At 37.2% G+C, this 26,213-nt stretch overlaps 1 protein-coding gene across 1 annotated transcript in view; it reads left to right on the forward strand.

Moving 5' to 3' along the window:
• Positions 1–583: 583 nt before the first annotated feature.
• LOC117307065 (sodium- and chloride-dependent GABA transporter 1-like) overlaps positions 584–26,213 on the forward strand; it is a 47,654-nt gene continuing 22,024 nt past the window's right edge. Inside the window, exons 1-8 of the mRNA XM_033791720.1 lie at positions 584–951; positions 3,196–3,327; positions 4,377–4,710; positions 5,532–5,670; positions 15,693–15,827; positions 16,953–17,056; positions 18,264–18,388; positions 25,012–25,124. Coding sequence (XP_033647611.1) covers positions 660–951; positions 3,196–3,327; positions 4,377–4,710; positions 5,532–5,670; positions 15,693–15,827; positions 16,953–17,056; positions 18,264–18,388; positions 25,012–25,124 — 1,374 coding nt within the window. The 5' untranslated portion in view covers positions 584–659. The remainder of the gene's footprint in view (positions 952–3,195; positions 3,328–4,376; positions 4,711–5,531; positions 5,671–15,692; positions 15,828–16,952; positions 17,057–18,263; positions 18,389–25,011; positions 25,125–26,213) is intronic.

Genomic DNA, 26,213 nt, shown 5'->3' on the forward strand with positions numbered 1-26,213 from the left:
ATATAAGTTTGGGGTAAGTTGGGGATACAACGTTTACGTTAAGAGCACGCTGGGATACGCTGTTAAAATTGTGAACACGTCGAGCCCGCCGAATTTTTTTTGAGCATGAATTTTAATATCACTTTCTTGTTGCAAACAATCCAAAACTATAATAGCCTGTTTTAAAACAAAAAACAATAAAACACGCTTTCGAAAGATTTTCACTGTGAATATCTTCGCCGATTGTGTTGTTCTTAAGACAACTGCCGTTTAAAAAAGTAGAATTTTTTTAAGCCCATGTATTTGCAGCACTCTGGCATAGATCACTTCTGACACGGGCGAGCTTGCGAAGAGACGAAACGGCTTTTTGAGTAGGCTCTTATGGATCGTACTCCTGTTTAACAGAGTAAGGCTTGTGATCGGGCTGGGCCATGTAGTTACAGAGCGCCTCTTCCGGTGTGATTTAATCAACTGGTACCGTAAGAGGGCGCGCTGTAGCGATTTACAAAATTCAATGTCCACTATCGGTCACACTGACGTCTTTGGGATTACTCTCCCCTCACATCCACACACGTGTGCCTCTAATCACACACTGCAACGCATTAGCAGACGACGTGTGCTAAAGTTTGCTCCACACACGCACCCACTCGCCGCTGAGCGCTACGCGTATACAGACGTGTATGAAACAAGCGATCTCTGATCACACTATGTCACCAACAGCAACTAAGATGAAAACATCAGTGAACCTAGAAGAAAACACCGCTGACGCATTGAGCCCAACAAAAAGGAAGGATTTGCTTGGAATAGATGCTGAAACTGAAAGTGAAAACGCTTTAAAGGAAAAACCTGGAACTGTGGTAGTTCGAGAGCAATGGAGTAGCAAGTTGGATTTCTTACTCGCGCTGATTGGGTTCTCCGTCGGCCTTGGCAATGTGTGGAGGTTTCCGTACTTGTGTTATAAAAATGGAGGAGGTATGTTTGAATGTGTGTTTGTTTTTTCTTGTTTTAGAATTATTTTGCCACAACTATTTCCATCGATTACCATTGCTCACATTGCTTTCTTCGTTATGGGAGTCTGTACTCAGGCTACCGGCCAGGGCCTTATAGTTTCTAGAAGTATTTCTCACCAAGCTCTGCTTTTTATGGGGGCCCTCCTAGACCTACTCCTATGATATGAACTCACTCAGGAGGTTCGTTTCTACCTCACGCTATCGTCTCCATCGATTGCTGGTTCTTCCGCCATGACGGAACGAACCTCATAGTTCTACTGGAACCATCTCCATTACCATGTGTTTTGTATTGGTTTTTAGTTTTGTTCTCTGTTAGTGTACGATTGCCTTGCTTGTAATGTAAATTTGTATTTTTATATTGTAGGCCTAATACATCGTTAGTGTATGAACATTGCATTTGCTTGAATACATTATTTACTACATGGTGTATTGATGAACCAATGGACTGAAATAAAGGGAATTAAATTTAAATGTAAGCTAGCAATCATATTAATTACTATTCATTTGATTTTATCAGAGAGTAACTGGTCATAATTCGTCAAGGTGCCGAACAAAAAGAAATCTCCCAAACCCCAAAACCAAAAGAGAGGACTATCACGGTGGTTTAGTACGGGTAGATAGCAATAATTAACAGTAAATCCTACTTCCTCGTGATGGTCTGGGAAAAGGAGGATTACTCGTGGTTTAGGAGTTCCAGACCAATCAAATAACTTTTACTTAGTGTTGTCACTAGCGCAACTTTATTAACATAATAGTGTTGCTTAGCAGAAACAGGTTACCAGCCCAAGTTGCTTTAAAGGAAGGTTACAGAATTGGTAAGAAACAAAAATAGTGATGATCACAGATTTACATAAAACTTACAGCAGTCGAATGATGATGATAGTAGAAAACATCCCTTGAAATAGGCCTATTTCTGTCTGAAATGTCATATTTGATGAGAAATAAATAATATAATTGCGCGTTTGGAGTTTATCGCTCAGTGAGCGTTTTATTCATTTTTGTTTTGGCATCGATGCAATGCAAAATTTGTAATCGGTTTTTCACTATTCTCTCGTGACCTAGATGGCCAATCGATCTCAAACTTCGACAGGTTTGTCAGTTTATGTTTAGAGTAGATTACATAAAGTGCTTACACTGCCAGTAACTGTTTTGTTAGCAAAAACCAATTCTGTAATGTTCCGTTAAGTTTGCATTGTTTTGCCGGGTGCCCAACTCAACTTTTGCTTTGCAAAGAAATTCGTCAAGCATTGGGCCTATTTTCTGCTTAAAGACAGTGGACACTATTGGTAATTGTCAAGGACTAGCCTTCACAGTTGGTGTATCTCAACATATGCATAAAATAACAAACCTGTGAAAACTTGAGCTCAAACTTGCGAGATAATAATGAAAGAAAAAACACCCTTGTCACACGAAGTTGTATACATTTAGATGGTTGATTTCTAGACCTCAAGTTCTAAACCTGGGGTCTCAAAATCAAATTCGTGGAAAATTACTTCTTTCTCAAAAACTATGGCACTTCACAGGGAGCCGTTTCTCACAATGTTTTAAGAAAGGTTTTATGCTAATAAATATTTTGAGTAATTACCAATAGTGTCCACTGCCTTTAAACATCTTTATGAAATTGGGCCCTGGTCTATTTCCAAGTAAGTAACATCAAGCAGCATTTCAAGTTGGTAATAAGTTACCTTATTTTTTGGGGGGGTACTAAGTCCAAAAATGGGATGGTCGGATACCAACCCTGATTTGTAGTCCTTGTACACTGTACCTGAAAAATTATATTCAGAACAGAACAAAAAAACGCAGATGACAGCTTTTAAAAACACATGCCAAAATAAACAGGCTCTGCCGTACATTTAAACATGTTTTGTCAAGATACTATACTAGTCAGTCACCCTGCCGTTCACGCTATGCTTTTGTACTAGGTACCAGAGTTGTGTAATTCACTTACTCACACCATGCATTCACCATCACTGACAGCACTAAATTTCACATCAAAATAGAATACATTTTTTGTAGATTTGCAATTAAATGGCACCGACAGAGGAATGAAGAAAGAGTTTTGAATAATTATGCAATTTTTAAAGAGAGGACACTCACTAATTTTGAGTATAAACTTGGCTAGTTATCTGTAAATAATAATGTCAGTTGTTAATTCCATCAGTCAATCACCCTGATTCTACTAATAACACTTTCTTAAACTTTACAGGTGCGTTCCTTATCCCGTATCTGATATGTCTGGTTGTTGGGGGTGTACCTCTACTTCTCCTGGAGCTAGGACTGGGTCAATTTATGGCCCAGGGAGGCATTGGTGTCTGGAAACTTTCTCCACTTTTCAAGGGTAAGTAATTACTCCCCTTCCCCGCCCCCTACCCCCCCCCCCCCCCATTCACACACAAGAAGTGATACTCATAGTCATACCAATTTCCTATTTTTTCCAAGGGTGAAAAAGCTGATGATGCGATTGTAGTTTTTCCATGGTTTTTCCATTAAAAAGATTAAAAAAGATAAAATCTTTGCCATAATATTGACACATGATTGCAGGGTTTACTGCTATCTATAATCTATCCATTGAGACCAGTCCACAATATTTCCACAATAGAGGCAGAGATGAAGGAAACGGAACAAAAACAACAAGTATGACTATCCTCTGGAGGGATGTACTCATTGGAAGATAGATATATAGATAAAAAAGAAAAGAATCAGTTCAAGAAATATGAAAAACGGAACACAGTACTCGGCATTTAGCTTCTTTCAGAATGCATTACTCAAGGGGAAAAGTTAAGTTCTTGGTTACATCATATTTTGTTGTTGGATTTTTGTACTGATACACCATTCACTAACTTTCACAAACCCAGCGTTTTTGTACACTCGGCAGTACCATTATGAGCAGTGTTGATGTGAAGGCTGCCACACAGAACCACAGGTGGTTTTGAGCTGTGCATACACTGTACAATGTACCTGTGTGCATTACAGTAGCTGAATGGTTTCAGATTGTCAGCAAGCTGTTAAACAAATCCTTTTGTGTTAATGACATAGCCAGTAGTAGCCAGAGGGGCAGATCAGTCGCCCTGCACACCCACCCTTGTGTTATCACTTCCTCCAGGCTCAAAGTCATGATAGTGGGATCCTTGATGCACCACTTAAAACGAACCTCATAGATTCTGTATCAGCTGCACCACCATTCAAAACCACTTGGGGAACCAACTGTGTGCACAGCTATCATACCATTCAAAACCACATTATTAAGGCTTCAAATGGTGTATCAACTTGTCTAAAAAAGGCACCAATAGTAGAAGGATTTAATGCAAAATAGTATCAAAGACAGGGAAATAGCACTCTCCCAAAAACCAATGATAGCTGGAATGTAGTTTTTTTGTTTCCCAAAAGGTATTGGATTGGCAAGTGTGGTCATCGTCACCCTTCTCAACATCTACTACAACGTGATCCTAGCATGGGCTCTTTACTACATGTTCATGTCATTTACATCAGTGTTACCGTGGTCCCACTGTAACAATCCATTCAACACGGATATCTGTAAAGATCCAACTGGGTATGGTGTACAGGGAACTGACCTCTGGAGATGCGATTACATCAATAAGAATGAGACATATCCAACTGATGTTCCGCTAATAACCGACTTGACAAATGCCACTGATGACCAGCTGAATTGTGCGATGCTTGGAGAAGTGAACAGGACAGGCTCTGTGACAGAATTTTGGGAGTGAGTGTGATTTTTTATTCTAATTTGTAACATGCAAGTCCCCAGACACAAGGCCTGAAGGCCAATTCAAGGTGTGGGCTACAAATCAACTATTTTTCCAGGGGCCGTTGCCACCTACTCCTGGGCATGCTGGAGCTGAAAGTGAAACAGTGGACCCCCTTTGCAGTCCATATGAATGTAGGCTTGGGTGTCATCCATCAGAAGCCTGGATACATCCATCAGAAGCCCGGCTCGGGTAATTATCGCATCCAGACTGCAACCAGTATGATTAAACAAAGTGTTTAAAACCGGCCAAGCACATATTTATTCCCTTAATCAAACCTTTGCTATGGTTCAGTTTGGCTTGTAAAGGAGAAAACCTGCGTTTGGTTCCAGTCTTTAAAGGCACTGGGCAATATTGGTAATTGCACAAAATAATTGTTAGCATAAAAACTTACTTGGTAATAAGCACTACAGAGCTGTTGGTAGTATAAAACTTTGTGAGAAACGGCTACCTCTGAAATAACAGTTATTGATAAGAGGTAGTTTTTTCAAACATTAAAAGACTTCAGGCCTAAAGTCTTTTATTATGCATCTGAAAGCACACAAAGTAAGCAACAAGGGCGTTTTTGCTTTCATTCTTCTCTTGCAATTTCAAGTACCAATTGAGGCCAAGGTTTTTTATTTTATGTATGATGTATGGATACACCAAGTGAGAATACTGGTCTTTGACAACTACCAAGGATGTCTAGTGCCTTACAAAGAAAAAACCTTGTACTCACTTCTAGTCTTTGCAAGGAGAAAACAATTATACTTCAATTCATAACTTCTCCTTTTTTCAGGCGCAAGATCTTACAAATTCACTTGTCAAGTGGACTTGACGACCTTGGTTCATTCAACTGGCAGCTGACGTTATGTTTACTGCTAGCTTGGGCCTTGGTTTATCTGTGTGTATTCAAAGGAGTCAAAAGCTCTGGAAAGGTAAGTCAAATGTAGCTCATATCTTTTTTAAATTGGTTGAAGGCCCTCCGAATTATCCTAACTGAAGGGCTTTTGGTAGTGATAGCTAAGTCTTTCAGTGAAATTTATGTCCAGGTTGGTTTGGCACCTGTTTCTGTCAAACTTCAACAACTGTTTTCTAAGTTTGGTAAATGTTTAGTTCTAACACCCATAGACACTTTCTCCCATGCAACAGAAATAATAATCTCAGAAATGCTAACAAACTTTGCTCAATCAAGTGTAGAACCAATAAGTATAAAAACAACCTGATTCCTTTTCTAACCACACTTCTCAACAATTTTTTTGTTTTACTAGTAACGGGGCTGGAGTTCAAGTAATTGTGTATATTGTGATCAATCTTGTTTACAATTTTTTCTGTGAATACTTCCCGTTCTAATGTTTATATTTAATATTTCTTGTTGTATATCTCAGTTTAAAACTCATCTAGATCTAAAATGTAGCCTTGTCAGGCTTAATTCAGTTTTGTTTCAGATTTGACTAGAACTGGCCAAATATGCTCAAAACAAAAATATTATGGTGAGATTATTGGGTTTTCTGTATATGCTGCAAAAAACCCACAATATGTATATTTGCTGTAATTTGATTGTCCAACCTACGCAGCCCTTCTGAATGTCAATCAAACACTAATTATCATAAATGTGGCACATCTTACATCTTAATTATTTGAAGTGATATTTGAGATGGTGTTGTTGTGAGTATCATGTTGCATTGAAGCGTTGATAACAAGCTTCATGACTCTTCTCTCTTGTCCATTTTGTTTTGTTAGTTTCAATCTGGAAGCTGACTGACCCATAGGGAACGATTAAATCCAGCAGCTCAGCATAGCTAGAAATTTAGACTGACTTATTTTGTGCACATTGTAATGCCAATATTGAGAACAAATCTTGATTTTTGAGTAGCATTTGAAACATTTTGTGTAGCGTTTTGCTCTGCTATACAAGGGAAGTTGTCACTGCAATATTATTAAAATAAAATGTAATTTTAAATAAGGCATGGGTGAATGAGATAAGAGCAAGCATAGTCCCTATGTCACAGGGTTCAAAATTAACACTTGACTGCAGGCTGGAGGCCAATGATTTTTAGTGTTGGGCCAGTAAACTTATAAGACTGTACAAGTCTGGCAGTCTTGTGTTTTTCAAATAACACCTCACTACGTTTTAAATTAAACTGATAAATACAAATATCTTCAATTATGTTGGGTATATTGAATGACCATGAGACAAATTAGATTTTTTTTTGGTGTTTGTTCCCAAAACAGCTCAAATGTGAAACTGTGTAGATGAAGTGTTCTTTTCATTTTGATTCTCCTCTTGTATCAAATTCTCTGGTCCAGTAAAAGTTCTGAGCTTGTGGATTTTTTCCCAAAAATTTGAATATATTTTAATTGTGTAAAATATCAACATTACAATTAAATGATAAACATACAGTTTGTGAACGATTTTAAATAACATTCCCGTCAAAAAATTTTCTCAAGTAGATGTTTAAATTTATTTATTTTGAGGAGAAGGGGTGGGGCTGTGTTAGGCAAGGAACAAGATGAGGAGAAGGGTTGGGGCTGTGTTAGGCAAGGAACAAGATGAGGAGAAGGGGTGGGGCTATGTTAGGCAAGGAACAAGATGAGGAGAAGGGGTGGGGCTATGTTAGGCAAGGAACAAGATGAGGAGAAGGGGTGGGGCTGTGTTAGGCAAGGAACAAGATGAGGAGAAGGGGTGGGGCTGTGTTAGGCAAGGAACAAGATGAGGAGAAGGGGTGGGGCTGTGTTAGGCAAGGAACAAGATGAGGAGAAGGGGTGGGGCTGTGTTAGGCAAGGAACAAGATGAGGAGAAGGGGTGGGCTGTGTTAGGCAAGGAACAAGATGAGGAGAAGGGGTGGGGCTGTGTTAGGCAAGGAACAAGATGAGGAGAAGGGGTGGGGCTGTGTTAGGCAAGGGACAAGATGAGGAGAAGGGGTGGGGCTGTGTTAGGCAAGGAACAAGCACCTTTTTGTTAGTAATCTCAAGCACTAAAAAAATAAACACAAATCAGCAACTACAGCAGACACACATACATTTCTCAATGCAGACTTAGGATATTGAAATACATCAACGATAAAGTTAAACGATTTTAGTAACAATATAAAACAAAATAGAAGAGGGGAGAGGTTACCAGAACAAATTGCTTCAAGGCACTGAACACTATTGGTATTTACTCAACATAATTGTTAGCATAAAAAAACTGACTTGGTAACGAGCAATGGAGAGCTGTTGATAGTATAAAACATCGTGAGAAAAGGCTCCCTCTGAAGTAATGTAGTTTTTGAGACGGAGATAATTTCTCACAAAACAATAAAGACTTCAGCTAAAGCCATTTATTATGCATCTGAAAGCACACAAAGTAATGCAACAAGGGTGTATGTTCTTTCATTATTCTCTTCTATGACCAATTTAGCTCAAATTTGCACAGGTTTGTTATTTTATGCATATGTTGGGACACACCAAGTGAAAATACTGGTCTTTGACAATTACCAAAAATGGCCAGTGCCTTTAACCATGACTCAGTTATACCAAGGAAAAGGAAATCACAAGAAGTTCTAGACATGCTAGAAAGGACAAATACTATATCATTCTTACCCAGTCTACAGTCTAGACTATGTAAGTTCAAAAGTATAAATTTGTATATGTAAAGCTGAGTGTTAAGAATATTTTTCTGCCATGCAAAGTTTTAAATTCTACATTAATATTTTGCAAAGGACACTTACATAAGAAAGGTTTGACTATTTTGAAGGAGACAGATTCAAGACCTTGGGCAGGATGTACACAATTAGTAGTGATTTTAGAGTTTGGTCAAAACTCTGCCACTGGGGATTTAACGGAATGATGACATGCAGATTTATGGCTTGTCAAACTTGAGATGATTGTTGAACTTGGGTGAAAGAAGATATTTCTAACTCTCATAGGAATCTACAAGCCCTATTGGACAAACACACGTTTTTTTTATAGCACAGTAATGTTGAATATAATATATCTTCTGAAAGTTGTTATTGGACAACTATTGACTGATTCAAGTGCTATAGTCAAAATATCAAGCAATAATAAAACCTAAACATTTATACAGCAATTACAATCCCCAAACAAGATGATGAATTATGCTGTTTTGTAACTTTTGCTTTTCTTCATAAGAATAATGATCAAGATGTCCGTAACTTCTCATCTGATCCTCTACAAAGTTGCACTAAACTTTAGTTCTCTAAAAATTGATGCTCACAACTCTTTTGAAAAGAAGTGGCCATCCAAAAAAAGGAAATTTTACTAAAAAAGTGTAACATTTGTACTATGTTGCATTTTTTAAGTTTCATTCAATAATTATTTCAGAGAGTCCTGATCACAAACACAAGTCTGAGTCCCGTGTCTGAGTCATGACGGCCAAGTCCAATAGTTCTTAGAAATATGACTCTGGTTGGCAAGTTTGAATCACAAGTCACACAACAACAGTACATCAAAAATTACTGTGCAAAAGATAATTAATAGCATGACGTTTTGACCCTAGCTGGGTCGTTCTGACCCTAGCAGAGTCTTTAGAAAGACTCTGCTAGGGTCTAAACGTCAGACCATTAACTAAATTGTTTGCATTTATACCATAGGGCCTTTTGGTTGGTAAGAAGTTTGTAACAGCTAAAACTCCATGTTCTAAAATAAAAAATACTGTTGCGATTTGTACAAAGCTATGATGGCAAGGGCTTTGTGTGTCATCTTTTGGTCATATTCTGAACAATTTGTACTGGTATGAACTTGCTCTTAAGAATTGAATGTCAATCAGTTTCTGTATTGGTGTAGTACCAATTCTATCCCATATTTTTTTTTTTATCAACAATGTCGCACATATTATGTCAGTCACCAAATGTTATTTTTGAAGTGGGAATTGAATATAAATGTGCACAAAGTTCAATTGGTCTCTCACAAAGCCAAATGTAAATTTACACTTGAAAGATATGCAGATTACAGATATAGACTGCATGAGATGTCGTTCAGACACTTGTAATTTTTCAACAGTTCATCTCACTTTTTAACAAATATCAAAATGTGTGTGTTTATAATGCAGTCACCAGTCAGCCATATTCAATCAATCAATCTTGCACTGTATCCCGCAGGACGTTGGCTCCATGAATTTTCTTTCTCCACTCTTGCCTATCTTGCACTTTTTGATATTAGGGGAACATTTAGGCTGGTTGGTGGTTCAGTGTTTCTACGTGTAGCCTACCTGTATGTTTCAGTATTTCTCCCTTTTCAAGGCAATGGACACCTTTGGTAATTGTCAAAGACCAGTAGTCTCAATTAGTGGTCATTGAAGCTGCAAGAAAATAATGACAGAAAAAAACATCCATGTTGCACAAATTTATGTGCTTTCAGATGCTTAAAAAGACTTCAGGCCTTTATGACAATGTGTAAGTGATTAAGATCACTTTTCTGAGAATCCTTGGTTGCATAACCAGAATAAATAACAAACCTAAGTAATACATGTATAACCATAAGCTATAAGCTGAGGTAAGATGTTGGCAAACTTGGGGGGGGGGGTTGTTTATTCACTTTTAAGCTTTTAGCTGAAAAAATCACTGTGCATAATTCCACGTCATTTTACAATATTATCAATGCTTTTGTCCTTTATTTGACTAGTGATTTGTATCTAAACAACTTACAGTAAGTCAGATATTAAAGTGACCTTTGTACGTTTAAAACATACAGTTCAGTTGCCATTGCTAAATCCAGTTTTATCAGAGGGAGCCGTTTCTCACAATGTTTTATACTATCCACCTTTACTTGTCACCGAAAAAGGATTTATGCTAATAATTATTTTGAGTAGTTACAATAGTGTCCACTGCCTTTAAAATTTAAAAAGTGATGTAAGAATTGTTCATAAATAAAAATCAATGTGTTGGTCACTTTCAATGTTGGTCACGTTCAAAAAACTTTTTTTTCCTAAGGCACATACAACTACTCTGTGTAATATACAATATTCATTCAAATTTGCCGTCACAGTTCAAATTAAAACTAGAAAATAATTGTGTTGAATTTTGTTTTCATTGTTGCTAGGCAAGTAAGCAGCAACATGGATTCAGACAAAAATATTCTCTTTAGGATTTTGGCACAAGGTATATTTCTAGACCAAAATTAATCAAATCTGTGCAGCTTTTATCCAAATTTAAAATTAGGTATCCAAAATATGCACAGCTGGGTAGTGCTGCCACTCATGAATACATGTATCTGTGCCATGTTACCATACATGTATCTGTGCCATGTTACCATACATGTATCTGTGCCATGTTACCATACATGTATCTGTGCCATGTTACCATACATGTATCTGTGCCATGTTACCATACATGTAGAGCTAACTTCATTTATATTAGGGATGAGATTTCTCCATATTTTTTAAATCCAAACACCCAAAACTTAAAATATTGTATATAGCAAAATGATTTGTGTTAAGTATTTTACAGCATGAGACCTTAATAAGAAAATGAGGATAAAACCATATATGGAACACCCACGATTGCCCCGAATGAAGAGTAAGGTTATCAAAACCAAAGATAAATGTCTGTACATGTAAGCAGGCATCACAGTCGGAAACTTTCGCACGCAAGCTTTTTATTTTGTGCTCGCAAGTTTTCATGCTATGTGCTCGCAAGCTTTCTTGCTTTGTGCTCGCAAGTTTTCATGCTATGTGCTCGCAAGCTTTCTTGCTTTGTGCTCGCAAGCTTTCACGCTTTGCACTCGCAATCTTTTTTGCTTTGTGCTCATACATGTAGTTCAGGTATTTGAACCTGGTATTATACTGTTGCAGTTTTCACTATCATTTTAGTTTGGCTTTGCTATAGAACACAAACATGACAAGCATTTCACTCACAACAAAAGGCATCACCCTCTTAAGTCTTTGAAAAAAATGCCTAACTACACAAAATATTTTAGTAATTACAAGATAAAAGGAGTTGAACATAGTATGATGAACTATCCTGTATCAAACACAGGGCAAATGGGTGCTTCCAAATGCAGATACAAATTTTTTAAACTATAGAGGGTATACTCATCATGTGGAAATGGCGTACATTCATGCATAATTATGATGTGCAACTTAGGTAATTATGTTTTCGCAGGCAAGTTGTTTACATCACTTGTATAAAAAAACGTTTGTTTTTGTTTGTGATTAGCCAATGGATGTTACCATTGAATGCTGGGGGTGTGTCCATAAGTGTGGGATTGTCCATGCTCAATCACTTTGTCGATGCCTTTTTATGGCGGGAACGGGCATATCGTTTTTTGTAGAAATGGTTGCTGAATCTGACGTGTCATGGCCTTGAAATAATTTAAGAGCAGTGGATTCAAACTCTGGTGATTTTGATCAGCTGAGTGTTGGTTCAAGTCCTAGTCGTGATCCTGTGTCCTTAAGCAAGACACTTAACTATAATGCTTCGCCCTTCGTTTGGGACGTAAAACCGATGGTCCCGTGTATTGTGAAACACACGTAAAAGAACCCAGTGCACTTATCGAAAAGAGAAGGGGTTCGTCCCGGTGTTCCTGGTTTGATGGGCAGCACATTGCACCACAGCACCTTGTAAACCATTACAATGTGTTTTTAGTTAAAATATATTCCCACAATCCTTGCAAGGAATACTGTATACATATAGCGCCAGGAGCGTCACTGTGTGACGGATATGTGCGCTATATAAGAAGCCCCTATTATTAAACTAAAGACCAATCTAAAGTAATGGACCAAGTCCAGGGAACATAGAGACAAATATTGGATGAGAGAAATCCTGTATAACTTGATGAACTTTAAAGGCACTGGATATCATTGGTAATATTAATAAAGACCATGCCAGTATTCTCAACATTTGGACTGGATTGATCATCTGCAGGAATCAAGGGGTTGATAGGCCTAGAATTACACAGAGGCCTTGCCCTCCGTTGCCCCTAGTCGTGGTCTTGGTGCCCCCTTCAAAAGTTTCTATTGGAAGTACCCTGTTCAAAATGAAATGGGCCTTTCCCTATAAAATCAAAGATGAAATTCCAGGCCTTGATGTTATACAATGTAGCCTTGGCTACATCAGCAATAACATCCATTGTTATAGATTATTTAGAATGTTTTTGTGACAAAAGTATTTTTGTGAAATTAATTCTCTCTCAAAAAAAATTGTTACTTCAGAGGTAGTCTTTCTCACAATGATTTCACTGTCAACAGCTTCCCATTGCTTGTTACTAAGTACTTTTGTATGCTTAAAGTTATTTTGAGTAATTACCAATATTGTAGTGCCTTTAATCTGTTTTATTGTTTGGAACAATAGGTTTTGAAAATATAATTTGCAAGCTGCAATCTCATAAATGCTGCATGGAGAGGGTGCCACCTTACTGTATCTCCAGTCACTTCACTGGTACCTTCCCTTGTCTATTTCTGAAAAGTTGTGTGGGTGGATGTAGCCTGACTGTTGTTCTGATTTAACATAATTTTTATAAACAAACAAAAATGGAATCATTTGGGCAAAATACTGTTATGTTTAATTTAATTTCAGTCACAGCAATACCAATTTTGTCATACGTAATTTTTGTTATTCAGTATAAATTTCATATTTCCAATCTCCTTATTGCCCCTTTGTCATCAAATTATTACTGAAGAAAACAACTATTTCCGACTGCAATAATTTTCAAATTATAGGCTTCTTTCTATACTTGCTTGTCTTACATTATGAGTTGGTACGCTTGTACATGTGATGTGTGCTGTAGTGTGGATACACTGTCATTATTTATTAGTTTCAATATTAATTGTTTACATAGCATATCAACAGCCCATAAACTAGGTTAAGTTGTTCCAAACGTTCTTACTTGTCTTGTGTAATCAATTCTGGTCCAGTAACCGGTGCTGTTCACACGACAGCAGTTTAACAACGGTCACTTGTTGAGGCTTAATTTTAGCATGGTTGGAAAATATAGCAATTGTTTTGACAAGATTTTACAAGAGACCTTGGACAGTACCCAAATTGTCTTTTTGAACACAAGGTACATTTTATAAAATTGTATAGCCATGCCAACATTTAACAAGGAACCCTTGCTAAATGGCTCTTGTGTGAAAGGGACTTTAGTGTATACATAGAAGGAATTCCTCCATGGTACATACATGTATACCTGTGATTGGTGTTCTTTGTGTCCGTCTTTTATGTAATTTGTTAAGACTGAAGAGGAATAAAAGATCATTAAAAACCATAAATGTTCTCTCAAATAATCCATAACAATGCTGTTATAGGTTTAATATTAAACTAGAACAGAGCCATTTATGATTTTTTTTTAAATATTATTATAGCTCTATAGGAGTAAAAGACAGCAAAGACAAAATAATCTAAAATTCTTGTTCTACAGACCTGTGATTTTAGGATAAATATGAAAATAATTGAACACCTTGAACCTGAAGCAGATTGTTTCAATAAGGCACTTGATCTACCCATAGACAGTGTGTGTCTGTGATTCCTGCCCCACTCACATTACACTATACCTAATGGTTATTGTAGACTGTACATTGACTATAGTAATGTGTGGCTGTACTCGGTGCGGTACCGCATTTGCACTCAAGCCAGTCCAAATCAATATGTTACCTGCTACGTACCGGGCTTTGAACTTGGACTTAGACTCAAAGAGTAATTTTAATAATTTATCTCCACCTCACGAGGAAGCTAGCTCGCCCACAGCATGTGCAATACGTGTATTATCATACTAAGTGTCACCCATACGTACGTGGGTAGACATATAGCATCCGTACGAAATGTTGCAGGGCACTGTACAGACAAAATTATGGGTTGTGTCTTAAGTATGGGAATTTCTTGATTACAATGTAAATGATGATGTCATACATGTACTTGACACTAAATTGGGTCAGGATTGACAATAAAGGTCTTTATTTGATTAACGGGATTGGGAAGGTGGGGGAAGCTGGGGGAAGGGGAGGGGCGATCAGATATTAATTTATTTTAGCAAAACAGATTATGCAAGTTGTTATGATAGGGATATTATAGTTAATTAGAGATGATTAACATAACTATAGTAGATCTTGACTATAATAATGCGTACTTTGCAGGGATTGTATGTGAAACCTGATTATTTAGTCATCCTCATCATCATTTAGGCTGTGTTCATCCAGTCTTAGATGTAGCCCTCCTCATGTATTTCATTCATTTCTATTTCTTGCAGTTAAAGTCCCTGTTGTTCCTGCATATATTTTCCCTGACCTTGGTTGCCATTTGCCAATCCATTATTCTTGTTGTCTGTCTATTGTCATTTCTGAGGGACATTACAGTTTATTAGAGATGATGAAGAAAAATATAGTAGTATTGATCTTGACTGTACCTGCCTGTTATAATCGATCGTCATTGTTTAAAAAATGTCTTATTCAGTGTGGTGTGGATTACTGGAATAGTCTCAGTGAATCTATCAAAAACCTCATCCTCACTTAACACTGGCTATATTAATGCCAGTAAACTAAAACAACAACTTCTCAATGATAATTCATAACTCTTAATTATATTGTGTACTGTTATGATTCAGTAGCCGTGTGCACACCCATGTTGTTGATACGTTGTCCTGTTCTGTATCTTTGTCTGTCCCTAGGTTCGGACACAAAAGCATTTTATGCTGCAACAATACCTAAATGTTGCCCTTTTGCGTATTTTGATATTTATAACATGTAAAGCTATATTTCAAAATAAATTACTATATTGTATAGCCTACATTGTACTTCTAAGCTATGGGTGATTCCTTCGCCAAGGCCAGCATGAAATAAATGTATTGAAATTAAATGAAATGACTATGATAATGCATACAAAGCGTGATTGGAAACCTGATTATAAGCCAAACTTGTTTTATTCATTTAAACACCATCACTAACTGTTTGAAATCACACATTTATGTGCATTATATTCATTTTCTGGTTCAAACCCCAACCACAGTGTTCATGATTGTTTCTTTGTAGGTGGTTTATTTCACTGCAACGTTCCCGTACGTTCTGATCACCATTCTGTTGATAAGAGCAGTTACTTTGGAAAACGCTTCGGAAGGGTTGATATATTACCTGAAACCTAACATAACCAGGCTACAAGATGGGCAGGTAAGAAACTACTCTTAAAGAATTGTAAGAAATAATGAATAAACAGTAAACTTTTGAACAGTATACTCTGCTTATCTTCCATGAGAAATGAAGACGAGCAGAGTATACTGTTTGAAATGTCGAGACCACACCGGCTCTTTTTAGAGCCAACACTCACATAAAAGAGATTTACACATGGTTGTACCCCAAAATTTACTATTTTTTCAAAGTTGTTTCCTATTTATCCACACCCATGCAAAGCTTTTGATACATCACTGGTTTTTCAACTTATTTTAAAAAACAAACATTTCATCAAATTGGGATGTTCTCGCTTGAATGGTAACATGTTTCTTATGTAGCCAGGGGACTTATAGAGAAAAAAGTAACAATTACCTACGTTTTTGAAATAAGGTTTTTCATGTTGTTTATTTACTCATTTGCAGTGATTACTTGAAACATCTCATCTATAAGCACGTTAATTCGCACAATGGAATGTTTTGCTTATAACTTTAATGATTAAAATACAGTTGGGCTGCATGCTGGATGCACTGGGCCCAGTTTCTTGGCTCTGCATTATACCAGAAGCAAAGAACCTTCTTGCAGAAGCAGGGAATTCTGCACTTACGACAAGCGTACTTCACGGGTTAGCAGGTCATTTTGGCTAGTGCGCGTGTGGGTACTCCACGTTACTAGACATTCTATGCTTACTTACTTGGCGCTTGCTGTGCAAGCGGAGAATGATGCAAGCGGAGAATGGTGATCGTATGCACTGAGTTCAGCAGTTAGCAGAACCATGAAGTTTTGCCCTGTGCACAATTTCATAAAGCAGTTAAGCAGCAAATACTGCTTGACAAACTTCTTTGCTAAACAAAAATTGGGTGGGGTACCATTCATAACATTGTAGACTTGATGTAATTTTGGCTGGTAACCTGTTTCTGCTAAGCAATACTTTTCTGTGCTTAGCAAGTTTTTGTGCTTACAGGCTTTATGATTGGGCCATGGTCTTTCTTGGAATAGTTGAGAAGATTGATTGTAGGCAAGCTGACCTTTTCACTACTCCCAAAAGAAAATGCCAGTGGGGTGGGGGACTGTTTCAATGCACCCTCCATGTTTTTATTGCCATGTCTTTGTTTTATTTCTCCTCAGACTTGGCTTGATGCCGCCACCCAGATCTTCTTTTCCTACTCTCTGGGGCTTGGTAACATGGCTGCCTTGGGTAGCTACAATGCATTCAATCACAACTTCTTCAGGTAAAGAGTGTTTCCGATAATAATTTGTTGCTCATTTTTTAGGATAAGGGGTGGAGCTGTTTAAGCTGAGGGATAAGCACATATGGGTTAGGTTTGAATGACTGGTACAACTTCTTTCCTCAGCTTGTTTATGTCACAAGATATTACATTAAACAAATTGTTTTAGCACGTACGACAGATTTACGCGAGTCTCCTGAAAATATTGCTCTGTGGGTTTCACTTTTTTTCTCAAAAACTTGACAACTAATGAAGGTAAATTAAATTACATACATCTTTATTTAAAGTGAGTAGGGATTCATGTCATGGCCAAAAGCTTGATCTACAAAAGGTATCCAAATCGTCTACCCCCCTGTTCAAATTTAGAAACACTAAAGGGCCCAATTTGATGGCACTGTAGGTGTTAATAGTGATAATGCCTATTGTAGTAGAAATTGCTGGCTTTACATAAGCATAGTTCACAAGTTGGTAAGAAAAGATTGTGTGCCTAGGCACTTAATATTAGTATGAGATTATTTGCTCACACAACAAGCCCACAAAATGTGTACAAACCCTCCAAGTGTAGAATTGTAATCATGAGCACAGACACAAAATGCACTGAGGAAGTAATGTCATAAAATTGGGCGGAGTTTACTTTAAAGGCATTGTACACCTTTGGTAATTGTCAAAGACCAGTATTCTCACTATGCATAATATAAACAAATCTGTGAAAATTTGGGCTCAATTGGTGATCAAAGTTGCAAGAGAATAATGAAAGAAAAACACACCCTTGTTCCACGTGCTTTCAGATGTCTATAATAAAAGGCTTTCTCAAAAACTATGTTACTTCAGAGATATCCGTTTCTCACAATGATTTAAACTATCAACAGCTCGGTACCAAGTAAGGCTTTATGCTAACAATTATTTTAAGTAATTACCAGTAGAATCCAGTGCCTTAAAAGGGCACTCTTAAAATTAAGGGCAATACAAACTTTTTGATTTTTTTTTTTGGCAGATTTGTGTGGAATTTTGTTTCCTTAAGATTTGTGTTACTTACTGACTTGTCATCGTCAAAGTTCTCTTTTTTTCCTCTTTTTTGTCTCTTTCTTTTTCATCTCCAAAGTGCATAGTCTAGAGACTACTATGTGATTGTGATATGGGCTATACAAGAATGATTGTATATTGTTATGATTAAAAATTATTATTATTTATATTATTATTAATTTGACAGGGATGGAGTCATCTTTGCTGTGGTGAATAGCAGCACAAGTTTATACTCTGGAGTGGTTATCTTTGCTATACTTGGCTTCATGGCTGGCCAACAGGGTGTACCAGTGGCTAATGTAGTCAAATCGGGTAACTTTCTATCAATTTTCTTACTAACATGTGGGATACGTTTACACCTTAGCAATTTGTTCTGCTACAGTAAGCATGAAAATTTGCTTACCGTTAAGCACTGCTATGAAATTGGGCCCAGGTGAGTCAAAAAGCTAAAAACAATTTTGCTGAGAATTTACTCTGCGACAGTGAAGTTATAGTCATGAGAATTTCACTCAATCCACTAATTATAAGTAAAAGTTGAAGTCCAAGCTGAAATGTAGAGTCAAACATCATTCATAAATACCTGGGACAGTTTCTCCATTTTGATTTAAACGGATGATATAACCACAGCCAGCGGTGTTTAAACATGGGCGTGACACGCCAGCTTGCACCTGTGCTTATAAGACAGTTAATTCATTCCTATTGGTTGAGAGCAACTGCTGGAACACCAGCAGAGGGCCTTACCATTTCACAGCTGGAGGGGTGTTCTGTTGAAAGAAATCATTAAACAATTATAATGTTTGCATTTTTTTTAACTTTTGGGCCAAAAAGTGTTGATGTTTTTTGACCTAAAAGGTATTTATGGCTCTGGTAATTTTCGCATCCAGACTGCAACCGGTATTAAACAGAGTGTTTAAAACCGGCCATGCACATATTTGTTCCCTTATTTAAGGACAGTTGGTTTACTCTCTACCTGCATTTAATCATCCGTGAAATTAGGGTCGGAGTTCTGTCTGTATAATTATTATTCAGTTACTACAATTTATTGCTAATTAGCCTCAAAGTCTTTCCCTTTGAAGGCACTGGACACATTTGATCTTTATCAGAGTGTAGTGTTCTCGGATCGTGTTCTTAAAGTCACCTGGAAGTGGTATTTTGTCACTAAAATATGTGTTTTGATGAGTGGAATATGAATAAACAATTAACTAAGGTTTTAAAAAATTAGTTTCCTTGTTATTTACAAATTTGAAAATAAGCCCGGCTCGAGAGGGCGCTGTTCGTGATGTAAATCGAGGCGCGATGAATCGCATGCAGTGCCAACACAAGACAGTGACGCTTGGCGCAAGCTAAAAACATGCCTTCAAAGTTGAAACAATAACTGATTTTTTTCACGTTAGGCAAATGCTCCTTTAGGTTCGTTACGTCTTTCAGGTACCTTCTTCGACTTCCCCACTAGCTGGAAATTTTTTTGGGATGGCGTCATGTTTTAGAAAAGAACTTTTCTCTTCATATCAAAATGTGTAGTGTATTACGGATTCTCGAAAAGCAGCAATACACCTGGTTGAAAAATGCAAGAAAAAACCTTTTTAGAAACGTACAAACTCACGACTAGGACTTGAATATACTTACACGTATGTGTGTTCGATGTTCGATCGAGACAAAGTCTGCCTCGATTGACGTCACAAAAGGGGTAGGCGGAGTCACCCCCACACAACTTTATTTATTTTTTTAAGCATAAAAATCATTAAAAACAATTACTCAAAAAATAATTTTATTGTTCAGAAACATATACTCTAATTTTTGAAGGAAAAAAAGAATCTATTTCCTTTGCCACAGGTTAATTTAAAGCGGTAGTAGGTCATTGGTCATGGTACATGTACAGGGTTAGCTTTGGTTGCTGCAATTGAAACAAGCAATGGTGATTTGTCTACATGGTTACACACCTATATTCTGACACACTTATGTTCGGACATCCCTATGTTCCGACAACCCAGCCTATATTCCGACACCCCTATGTTCCGACACCCCTATATTCCGACACCCCTATGTTCTGACACCCCTATATTCCAACACCCCTATATTCCAACACCCCTATGTTCCGACAAGTTAGTTTCGCTTGTACTTTCAGATGCCTGAAAAAAGTTTCAAGCCAAAAGTTCTTTAAACATTTCAGTGAAAAATTACTTCTTTCACACAAAAACTATGTTACTTTAGAGTGAGCCTTTTTTCACAATGTTTTGTACCATCTCCTTTGCTCTTTACCTAGTATATACATATTTTTTGGGAGTAATTACCAATAGTTTCCAATGCTATTAACCTTAAATAGGAAAACAATCTAAGCCATATACGGCTTCTCGTAGTTTGACTAAGCAATATAATACAGAGATTATCCTCTATAATTTTAAAGATGAATAATGCAGTTGGGGGTTAATTGAGCGGTTGTTGACACCATGAGACTTTCTCATCTTCGTGATCTTACACACAGTGAAACTTAAGGTACATGAGACAACAGAATCCGGAGTTTGCAGTAGTGCTTGTGATGTGATGCGAGAGGGCGGGGGTGGGGGGTGGGGGGAGTGCGACCGGCTCATTCTCACAGTTGTCTCCAAAAGTTATGGATTAGAAGTATCTCATTAAAATATTTTTGTATTAAGCTGGTCCCCCACCAGCGTAGAAGTCTTTCAGTAAATATGTTTATATTAATAAGCTGGGGTCGATTTCACAAAGAGTTAGGACCAGTCCTAACTTAGGACTAGGCCTAGGAGGTATACAAATTGCATGGATAGTCCCAAGTTAGGACGAGTAACTGGTCCTAACTCGAGATCAGACTAGTCTTAACTCTTTGTGAAATCCACCCCAGGTCCCTTTGCCCTATGTAGTTTTCTATCTTGCATCCAAAAGTGTTTTAGAGTCAAAGTCTTTCAAAAAATAGTTAATGACCTGCCGATCAATTCCTAGCAGAGTCTTTCTCTAGAAGTCTTTCAGTAGCCTAAATTGATCTAAGCAGGGCCTTCGCCCCCTCACAGTTTGATGTATGCACTTTTAGTCTAGTTTGACCCTTTATTAGATTTTCTTATATCAACCAGATACAATACATTCACCCCGATGACTCCTAGCTAGAGAAGTTAGATTTATTAAGTCAATCAGAAACTTCCTGTGGGTGCAACCCTAATCCTCAAGGTCAACTTTTGACCCAGTTAGTTTTGTTTCATTTGATTAACTTAATATTAAACAGACCTCATATTTCTCAGAAAATGTGGATGTTTTTTTCCAAGCAGAGGGAAGTGGACATGGTCACTGTCAGGGATTGACAAACTTATTCAATCCCTGCCATATCTAGTTGGACCCCCACACCACGGCCCTCGTGACCCCTTTTAATGTTGGCTCTCATTGTGCGGTTTGTGTTCCCATCAACATTGAGCAGGGGGGGGGGAGGGAAGGGAGACAAGGAATGTTTATTGCCATGTTGGGAATGGTTGGCCCAAGCATTTTGGCTGGGATAGTGGACTATGAGCAAAAATTACATGCTTGCATATAGGAAGAGCTCTGTAAAGAGTTATAATAGACCATTATCTCTGAGGATACAAACAACCACAACAGTTGAATTGGCTTTAATATTGGTATCGTCTCAAATGCTGTGTTGATTCAACCATGTCACACCATATTGGTTAATCACCAATTGGGCAAAGACCAGTAACCGTTTTAAGTGACATGGAAAAAGGTTTGCGGCAACACCATCTAAATGAGTTGGGGTGGTTCTGAAAAGAAACGTTGGTTTCAGAACCACCCCAACTCATTTAGAGATAGTCATTACATGGGGTTACCGCAAACCTTTACTACATAGTTTCAAATCCTACTTATTTTTAGTGAAAAAAATTGGTTTGAAATAAACCCCCCAAAGACACACATTGGCAACCTCTCGTATATTTATACTTGGCAACCATAAATACTTGGCAACCTGCCATTACTTAGCAACCTGTCATAAACAACTGGGGGCAAACACACTTACTCACCAAACCAATGATGGGGTTATTATACTTCTTAGGTGTCGAATAGGCAAAAAAAGGGGTGATTGCACTGCTTGTACACGCAATTGCATCACAGTATCTCAGCTGCAGCCCCACTGGAAATAGTCAAGGGGCCATTCAGAATAGTACATGTCACAACAACAAATTACCCACCAACCCCAAATTTTGATGTTTAATTATTGAATGATTTCCATAATATAATCCTTCACACTGAAGAAGATAGTATCGCCTCAAATGAAGCAGATATTTCAGATCAAGTGTCTCCAACATTATTTGATGACCTTTTCCTGGCTTTTAGAAACAGCTTCATCTTCTTCTTTTGTTAAAGGCAGTGGATACTATTGGTAATTACTCAAAGTAGTTTTTAGCATAAAACCTTACTTGGTAACGAGTAATGGGGAAAGGTTGATAGTATAAAACATTGTGAGAAATGGCTCCCTCTGAAGTAATGTAGTTTTCGAGAAAGAAGTAATCTTCCACGAATTTGATTTCGAGACCTCAGATTTAGAATTTGAGGTCTCGAAATCAAGCATCTCAAAGTACCCAACTTCGTGTATGATGACAAGGGTGTTTTTTTCTTTCATAGTTATCTCGCAACTTCAACGACCAATTGAGCTCAAATTTTCACAAGTTTGTTATTTTATGCATTTGTTGAGATACATCAAGTGAGAAGACTGGTCTTTGACAATTACCAATAGTGTCCAGTGTCTTTTATACATATATTTAATAACTTATTTATATTTAAAAACTAAATTTTGATTTTCAGTTATTTCTTGTGACCCCAACCACCTACAATTTCAAAAATAACTTGAATTTTTTTAAAGGCACTGGACAACCATTGGTTATTGTCTAAGAGCAGTATTCTCACTTGGTGTATCCCAACAAATGCATAAAATAGCAAGGCAATACTGAAAGAAAAAAACACCCTTTGCATGTGTGCTTTCAAATACCTTATAAAAGGCTTCAGCTGAGGTATTTTATTAATTTGAGTGAGAAATTACCTCTTTCTCAAAAACTATGTTATTTCAGAGGGAGCAGTTTCTCACAATATGTTATATTTTCAAGAGCTTTCCATTGCTCCTTCCTTACTAAGTAAGTTTTAATGCTAACAATTATTTTGAGTAAATACCATTAGTGTCCAGTGCCTTCAACATTTTAAAATGATTCTAAATGGTAAATAAGGATTATGTCCTCTCATGTACAAGGACAAAGCATTTTATTATGATTGAGTGCCTTAAGTCATTAAATAACACCATTGCCAATTTGTATAGTGGCCATCTTCTATTGGGCTCCAAGGACATGAGTGTCATGACAGGAACACCCACCCTTACTCACAAGGCCAGGGTCTACTATTAGGGTCAATGCACTATACACTGTGCAACCATCACAATCTATTGACATTATGTAGAGAGTTTGTGTTTGGGTATTTTTTGTAACACAAAACACAATGTCCCCAGATGTTCTATTAACTTGACCATTTTGAAGATAATGATAGTAGAAAATGTCATGAATATAAATTATAATATTTTACATGCTTACATAGTTTTCGTGACTTGTTTTACTAATTTCTTAAAAACTACAGCACCTTAGCAAGTAATATTTTAAGGGAAGCTTTTAATCATCATCATCACTGTGTAGGTGTAAATCTGTGGACATTGTGTTTTGTGTCCTACAAAAAGTACCCAGACCCTAAAACTAAGCTTGGGCGATATCGATTTATTTTATTCACGATATATCGCCGACAATATATCGCGATATTCGATATAATCGCGATTAATTAAATTTGACATCATCAGTTTTCAAACTCCAAGTGAAAGTTGTAGAAGAGACAGTCATAGCAGAAGAGAGTTGTTCTAATGACCTATTCTTCTGGTTTTACTCCAAACCCATGGGGTGCAAGATGTCTAAGCTAGCAAATACATCGCAATATTTAATCGATATCACGATATATCGCAATTATCGCGATATATCGCGATATATCGCGATATATCGATATTTCGATTAAAACCAAATCCATCCGATATCGAAATCTTTTCCAAATTAATATCGCGATATTCGATAATATCGTGATATCGCCCAAGCTTACCTAAAACTATTCTAAAATTAAAATGCATCGGCCATTCTCCAACGTTATGCAGGCAAACTGGTTTAGTTTAGTTTAGTTGAGCAGTCAAAGTTCTTTTTATCCAATCTATTTTCTGTTTGTGGATGATTATTTCTTTTTAAAACATTTTCTTTAATAACATTTGTAAATTTGGGGAGCTTTTATCTAGTTGTAATTATACAAATACCAGGCCTGTATGCTTGGTTTTTGAAAGGGCAAGGGCACCAAGGCATCTCCTCATCGGTAAAGGGCACCATGAGGAAATTGTCAATTTCTACTGGGACGTTTCAAGGGTACCGATGACCTAGAGGCATTGAGGCAATCTCCTTCGTGAATAGCTGGCCCGAAATGCTGGGCACAGCAAAAATATTAATAAACATACAATAGTTTGAACATGTAGTATCTGTCTCAAGTTCTGAAGGGTTTAAATTGATCATTACTCTAGGGTCCTCGTACAAGACACTTAACCATGGTTGCTTCTCTCCACCAAGGAATAAATGGGTACCTGCTGGATAGGTAGAAGTTTTGATGAGAAAACTTCCATCCTTTTGTTTTGTGACTGCATACTTGGCTAGTAATTACTAATAGTGTTGGGTGTTTTGGGTAGTAGTGCCTCGTTTATTTAGGTTTTTTTTTTTTTCATACAACAAATAATTTCAATTAATATTACACAAGGCGATAGACTAAATAAAATAGCTAAACCACGTTGTACACTAGATGAGTCCAAAATTAATTGGTATCTGTATCATTCTGTAGCATTCTGTAGCATTTTGAGTTTAACTCACAATTCTTGATGACTTTTGTAGGTCCTGGTCTAGCCTTCATAGCATACCCAGAAGCTGTCTGCCAGATGCCAATCTCAACCTTATGGGCCATCTTATTCTTCTTCATGCTCCTCCTACTTGGAATCGACAGTGAGGTAAGAGTCATTTTATTTCATTCTCCAATAATTCACATTCCCAATTTTGAATTTTCAACTAATTTTTATCTGTTCAGTGTGCACCATTTTCATTTTTACAATACAAGTTGTGAAACAATAGATGTTGTGGATATAAGTGAACTGCAGACAGTGTTTAGCAACGGTTAACATAGGATTGTTCACTCATCTGGTGTTTCCAAGCCGTGTGCAGTTGGGTCCAGATTGCAGTTTGAGAAGGATGGAGCAGCGTGCCATGTAGAGTAGTTGGTGTTGAATATGGCACCATGGTCTGATAGAGAAGTAACTATCCATCATTGTGCATGAATTCAGTGTGTGCAAACAAGCTCACTAACCTGTTTGTTTGGATTTGGATATATTCTCAACGCATTAGAGCCAAACGAGAAGAGAGAAGAAAATGAAGAAATTTCAGTTTTAGATGTGGGAGGAAAACCCCAGAGAATCATTCCAGGGAAAAACCCGCGCAGTCTGGTAGGGACTGAAAACCGATTCCACATACTCCCCCAACCAGGTCCCCATAGGTGGAAGGCAAGACCTTAGAGACCACTACACCTACCTGATCGCCATTGTTGATTCAGACTTATGAGTCTAATAAATAATGGGTCTTATACTGTCATGTACTTGTGTCATTGGAGCTTTTGAAAATGTGTTTTTGAGGGATGTTAATATTAATACTAATGTTAAAAAAAACAATTATTACTTTTAATCACACTCAAAGTTTGTCAATATATTGTTTTGGTATGGTATTTTATTTTATTCTAAAACATATAATGTCACACTATTTAAAAAACTAAACAAATTGTATCCATTCTTTCAATACATTAAATGTCTTCTTTTAAACCATGACTAACTTCCCAATCATGTAATACCCATAATATGACATTGCATGGCACTGTTTGTATTTCAAACACTTTGCATGTGTAGTGCTGTGGGCTCTTAACAAAACAATGGTGCACCATTCCTACAGAGGCAGACTTGTTTAAAGATACTGGACACTTTTGGTATTTATCAAAGACCAGTCTTTTCACTTGGTGTATCTCAACATTATGCACAAAATAACAAACATGTGTG

Source organism: Asterias rubens, chromosome 1 (assembly GCF_902459465.1).
Source record: "Asterias rubens chromosome 1, eAstRub1.3, whole genome shotgun sequence".
Lineage (NCBI taxonomy): Eukaryota > Metazoa > Echinodermata > Asteroidea > Forcipulatida > Asteriidae > Asterias > Asterias rubens.